Source organism: Eurypyga helias, unplaced genomic scaffold (assembly GCF_000690775.1).
Source record: "Eurypyga helias isolate BGI_N326 unplaced genomic scaffold, ASM69077v1 scaffold35431, whole genome shotgun sequence".
Taxonomy (NCBI): domain Eukaryota; kingdom Metazoa; phylum Chordata; class Aves; order Eurypygiformes; family Eurypygidae; genus Eurypyga; species Eurypyga helias.
This window is the reverse complement of record NW_010233360.1, coordinates 1-5,869: the sequence shown is the minus strand read 5'-3', so window position 1 is coordinate 5,869 and position 5,869 is coordinate 1. Positions and strand designations below refer to the sequence as shown.

At 48.9% G+C, this 5,869-nt stretch overlaps 1 protein-coding gene across 1 annotated transcript in view; it reads left to right on the top strand.

Annotated features, from left to right (window-relative positions):
* The window catches only part of RPF2 (ribosome production factor 2 homolog (S. cerevisiae)), a gene marked incomplete at its 5' end in the record, with an annotated part of 10,235 nt that extends 7,989 nt beyond the window's left edge, over window positions 1-2,246 (top strand). The window contains 2 exons of the mRNA XM_010161719.1: window positions 1,572-1,716; window positions 2,067-2,246. Coding sequence (XP_010160021.1) covers window positions 1,572-1,716; window positions 2,067-2,246 — 325 coding nt within the window. The remainder of the gene's footprint in view (window positions 1-1,571; window positions 1,717-2,066) is intronic.
* Between the last annotated feature and the right edge of the window lie 3,623 nt (window positions 2,247-5,869).

Sequence of the window (5,869 nt, the reverse complement as noted above, 5' to 3'; positions counted from 1 at the left end):
TCTTTCCGTGCGGACGTTCTCATGTTTGCGTGCTCTTCCTTGGGCTTGGCCCTTGGTTTCCCATAGCAGAGTCTCAAGTATCGCCTCTTAGGTTAAAAAAAAATATATTTATTCAGATGGTACAGCAGAGCAAAACCCCAGCTCGAGCTGGGTGCCTCTGGAGAGGGCTCCTGAACAAGGGAATTCCTGGGCAGCTATATACGTTTCCTGTGCCTGTGCCCCTCATGCACCTTTTTGCTCCAGTGGTGATTTCTGAGGTCTTCTAACACCTCGTTGGATGCTTTCTTTTCTCCTGGCAGGGCGTTAACTGTTCTCCTCTTGTCAAGTTGGTGATGGCTGTAGCATCCTTATCCTTCTGGTTTGTGCTGCTTGTGCACCTGCTTGTGCTGTCAGACTAAACCTAGGATGCACACTGCTTAGCACACCGACGTTTTAGTTGTTGCTGTCAATGTTGTTCTCATCCTAAATCCAAACCACAGCACTGTACCCCAGCTACCAAGAAGAAAATTATCCTGGCCAAAAGCGTGGCTAGGTGAATGTTCACAGCCCGCGGCCTCAGGCCTCAGCAGATCTAGTACTTGTGCAAAGTCAGCGATGAACAAGCAGGGCACCAAATTACTCAACATTATGCTGTAACCCCTGCCTCCTCATCCTAAATGATTGAGCGATTTGTTCTACTTAAAACTTACGTGTGTAAACTAAACAGCTAGTACCTCTTACCACGTAGCCCGTAGTGGTGTAACTGAACTGGCTTGAGCAACAGTGTGCTGCATTTAAAACATGTACTGTGTAGAGCTGTTCCAGCATCATGCCGGGTAACTTGCAGGGTGGATAAGCCCTAAACCTGCTCTTCCTTCCTTCTTGAGCTCGCCCTTCTAGCCAGGAGGATGCTCTTTCATACGACTGGGTTAGCAAGGTGGTGTGAATTCCGAGTACTGGCTCGGGCTTCCCAGGCTTAGCCTGTCATCAGGCTGATGTCTAGGGCTCTCCTGGCTTGGGTGTTTCCCCGAGGACGAGGGCTGGTAGGCTGCAGCCAGCGATACACAAGGAGAAATAGGAGAAGGCAGGACAGGACAAATCCTTGTTGCTGCTTTGGCGTTGGCCCTCGCCGTTCACGGCCTTGCCTTAGCAGGCTCTGAGCATTCATGGCTTTAGTTCCACATCATCATTCTTCAAAACAAACGACTTCCTGGGTTAGTGCTCAGATTAGTTTGCTGTAAACTGTAGTCAGTGTTTTTCATGCCTGTTAATACCCAGAGCACTGTTCTGAATTTGAAGGGTGAAACAGCTTGCAGAGTACTGGGGGAGCTGAGTTTTATCAGAAATGCTGATAATACTAGTCTCGTTGAAAACCAGAAGAAGTGACCTTAGCCAAGTTATATTTTGGGTGTGTTCAAATTGTGGTGGAACAGGTTTAATATATTGTAAACTGTTATTGCCAGGCACTTTTCTCAATCATAGTTTATCAGTAGCAATTGTCTTTAATAGTCTTCCGACCTAGAGGACTGAACGTGCCCTTTCAGAAGATGTTGAACCTTTATCACAGAGGATTTTGGTTGTTTCCCTTCTAGGGTGCTCCTGAAGAAATCTGGTTGTAAAATACCAAGAATTGAACTGGAAGAGATGGGACCTTCATTAGATCTGGTTATGAGGAGGACACATTTAGCTTCAGATGACCTTTACAAGCTGTCATTAAAACAACCGAAAGCCCTGAAGGTACGTGCCTTGGAAAGCGTATTGTTCCAGGCCTACGGGTGAAGAAGAGCAACAGCTGAGGTACCGACTGTTGTACAGTCACTGGAGGTTGCTTTGACATAGGGCCGCTGATATGTCTGGGGCCACAGCGCTTTTGTGGTAGCAGACAAACTCTCCTCTGGTGGTCCATAAGATCAGAACAAACCTTAATCTCTAAGCTCCAAGCAACGTATGCAGCCTTGCTTTTAGGCACTCGGTGTGGTAGTTTAGTTGCCGATGACCGTGGTGATGGGAAGGCCAGATAGCTGCCTTCTCGCCAGAGCTCCTGGCACCCTCTGCTCAGAAATACTAACGCGGTTCTTCCCTTACAGCCTAAGAAGAAAAAGAATATCTCTCACGACGTGTTTGGTACAACGTACGGCCGAATCCACATGCAGAAGCAAGACCTCGGCAAACTGCAGACGCGGAAGATGAAAGGGTTAAGGAAGAGGCCAGCAGAGAAGGCGGCTGAAGGTGGTGGGGTTAGCCCCAAAAAGTCAAAATCGGCTTGATGGTCTGGAACAGCTTTGGAAACTCTTTGTACCTTCAAATTCAGTATGTGTGTTGTAATAGAAATGCGTTCCACGTAAGAGTCGGCTGCTGTTAGCTTTAGTTTTATAAAGAGAATCTTTTTAAATGGTTTGTCATTCTAAAGGGAACATGGGGGTGTTGAGTTTTAACATGGAACTTTGGGGTTTATTTCGAACAACCATGTGGTACAACTTGCTTAGCTTTCCAACGCCGAGCGTTTATTCTCCTGGTGTTAGCAAACATCTGCTAGTCAAGCAGGTGACTCATTTCCCAAACAGTCTTAGGGCGTTTTATGTTGGGAACCGTTGATCCATCAGCTCGTAACTCCCGTGCAGGACCGGAGTAGTGTATATGCGTGATAACATACACAGCCTCTCTGTTCATTTATTACGTGTTTCAGGTTTTGCACAACTGCAGTGCTCAAATAAACCCTTTCCTAAAGCCTGAGAAGACAGTCGGGTGTGATGCCAGACGGTGTTTTGACCTGTCGCACCAAGCCCTGCTTTACTCTTGCAGAATGCAGAGTGATTAAGGTGTTTTTACTGTGCTCATCACCGTGGCAGCCAAGTGCCTGATGTTTGCTTTAGGCATAGATGAAACTTTGCCGTTTGGATTTCAATCTGTGATGCTTCATTTGTGCCCAGAATGGGTGTCAGGTACAAGTCTCTTTTTTTCTTACTCTCTTTTCCTCCGAAGCTTGCGCTCGTGAGGTAGTGGAGACTCGGGTAAAGGGGGTGAGAGTTTAAGAGCTTAAAGAGGCTTCGCTGTGGTGTTCTGTGTTTTGGAACATACTGAGAAACCTTGCCTTTTTCCTTCTGCTTCTCTCTTTGGCAGCTGTTACTGTGCCCTTTAGCGTAATCGTGATAAAAGCGTACACGCTTTGTCAGCACAGCATGCTCTTCCTCGTCCGAGTTGTTTCAGTGCCTTAGCTTCTCTTCCCAGTCTTCTCGGTGTAATCGGCCGAAGTGTCGCGTTAGAAATAGGTGGGTGGTCGTTTTTGCCTTCTGCATCCTGAATGGAAGCAGTTGGGCAGCTTTGCTCTCCTTACGTGAGAGCTGAGCCGCAACTGCGGTTGTGCAAATGCCACCTGTGATGTTCTTGCTGTGCTGGGTTGATAGAATGTGTAGTGTGAGAAAGAAGGGGCTTTAAAAGTTTGGGATCTTTGTGAGGGCACAAATGAAATTATCATATTGCCTAAGTTATATTTTTTTTTTTAGCATTACATAAAATAAAGCCAACCGCATCCTGGGCTGTTATCAGGGGAAGTGTGGCCAGCAGGTCGAGGGAGGGGATTCTCCCCTTCTACTCTGCTCTTGTGAGACCCCACCTGGAGTGCTGCATCCAGCTCTGGGGCCCTCAACATCAGAAGGATATAGACCGGTTGGAGTGAGTCCAGAGGAGGCCACGAAGATGCTTAGAGGGCTGGAGCACCTCTGCTATGGGGACAGGCTGAGAGAGTTGGGCTTGTTCAGCCTGGAGAAGAGAAGGCTCCGGGGAGACCTTATTGCAGCCTTCCAGTACCTGAAGGGGCTACAAGGAAGCTGGGGGGGGCTTTTTACAAGGGTCTGTAGTGACAGGACAAGGGGTAATGGGTTTAAATTGAAAGTGGGGAGGTTTAGATTAGATATCAGGAAGAAGCTCTTCCTGGAGAGGGGGGTGAGGCACTGGAACAGGTTGCCCAGAGGAGCTGTGGATGCCCCATCCCTGGAAGTGTTCAAGGCCAGGCTGGATGAGGCTTTGAGCAACCTGGTCTAGTGGAAGGTGTCCCTGCCCATGGCAGGGGGGTTGGAACTGGATGGTCTTTAAGGTCCCTTCCAACCCAAACCATTCTGTGATTGTGATCTTAATGCTAAAAGTGAGAGCACTCCCTGGTAGTAGTCCAGAGAGAAGCTGTTGCATTTGTTTTGTTGAATGGTGCTGCTGGTTTGCTCCGTGTGACGAGGACGCTTGGACAGCTGAGGGTGCTGCACCTGCTGATGACAGTCAGTCACCCTGCGGTGTTAACTAGCCCGGCTTCAGAGAGAGCCACAGGCCTGAAGCACAGGACATTGGTCAGCAGGGAGAGCCCAGGTGCAGTCACTCACCCTTTGCTGGGTCTTTTTTCTCAGCTGACTGGAGGAGGAAGCTGAAGTGCCTGTTGTCCTGCTCCAGTGGCTGTTTGTGTGAATACCCTTTTGTTCCTACTGCTTGTAGTGGTGAAATACAGGTGGACAAAACACCTTGGATACGTGAGGCAAGGAGAAATTCACGTGGATATATAGACTAAGGACGTTTAAGGATGTTTTTTCATGCTAATCACTTTAAAGTTGTGTTGTTAGCAAGGATTAGCATTTGCTCCATTTCCAATGAACACTTTGTACTCCTCAAAGTAATGCCATTTTGGTGCAAACTCCAAGTGGGAAGTGGAAATCCTGTCACGTTTTGCTCTCGTGGCAGAAATGAACCACTCTGATCTCCATGTGCTGAGATCGGATGAGGCCGGGCTAGCGATTGAGTTCACCCCTGCTCCTTCTGAGAAGTTTCGCTCTGGCCGTCCGGCAGCGGTTAAGCCCCAGGAGTGGTGGCTCATGTAATTTCAGATGTACAGCCTGTACCTCTGCACGGTAGGCTATTGCTACGTTTTGAGTGTCTGATTTCGCTCAAGGTGAATGCAGATAGGAGGGCTAAATATAACCTTTCCAGTGGCACGTTCTTATTTCTCACAGTCTTTTAAAGCGCGAGGGAGTTTAAGTGCTGCAATGTAGCCGTCTGCACGGGGAATAGAACATAGGGTGCTCACAGGGCAGCTGACAAAAGGGGCTTGCCTTGCCTCAATTGCCCCTTGCTTCCAGAGTTCACAAGGCTCTGAGAACACGTAAACATGGCCCCAGGGTCTGCGTGGCACAGGCAAGGCATGACTGGCACGCTCACCCCTTTGGCTTTCATCTTCCCACCTCCCAGCGCTCTGGAGTTAGCTTTATTTATGGGTTGAGCACAGTAATAAATTCAGTTTGAAGAACATCCCTGTGGGCACAGCGTGGCTCTGGAGGCTGTACCTGTGGGGGGAGGTGGGAATTGGCAGCCAAGCCCGTGCTGTCTTTAGCTGGCAGGATGGCAAGGGCAGGGAGGGCACGAGTCATGCCTTCTGCGGACCCTCGGTTTGGGTGCTGATCTTGCCCAGCTGTGCTGCTGGCATCTTCACTGCTGCTGGCATTGATGACTAATGGTATACTGAGAATTTATAGTCTCCCTGCACTGCAAACTCTTTGTGTGTGGTGTGATTAGGAAAGGAGGAAGAGAGGTTGATCCTGAGTGGCACGATGTGCTGGTTTCTTGGGATTCCCACCTTTTGGGGAATCAGTCCTGGGTACGTGTAATCGCAGCCTTAGCTCTGGCTAGTATGACGTGACAGACCCAGCGCTGAGGGGACCAAGTGGCCTGTGTTTGAAAAGAGCACATGACTTCCCTTCTATTTGCTGGATTCTGTGGGTTTATCTTTACAGTTCCTTAGCAACCTTATTTGTTTTCACTAAGTGCTTTCTGGGTTTGACTGTGAGGGTTCCCCCCACACACCCCACCACTGGCTTGTGTGCCGCTGGGGAGGGTGTCGTGGTTTAACTCCGGC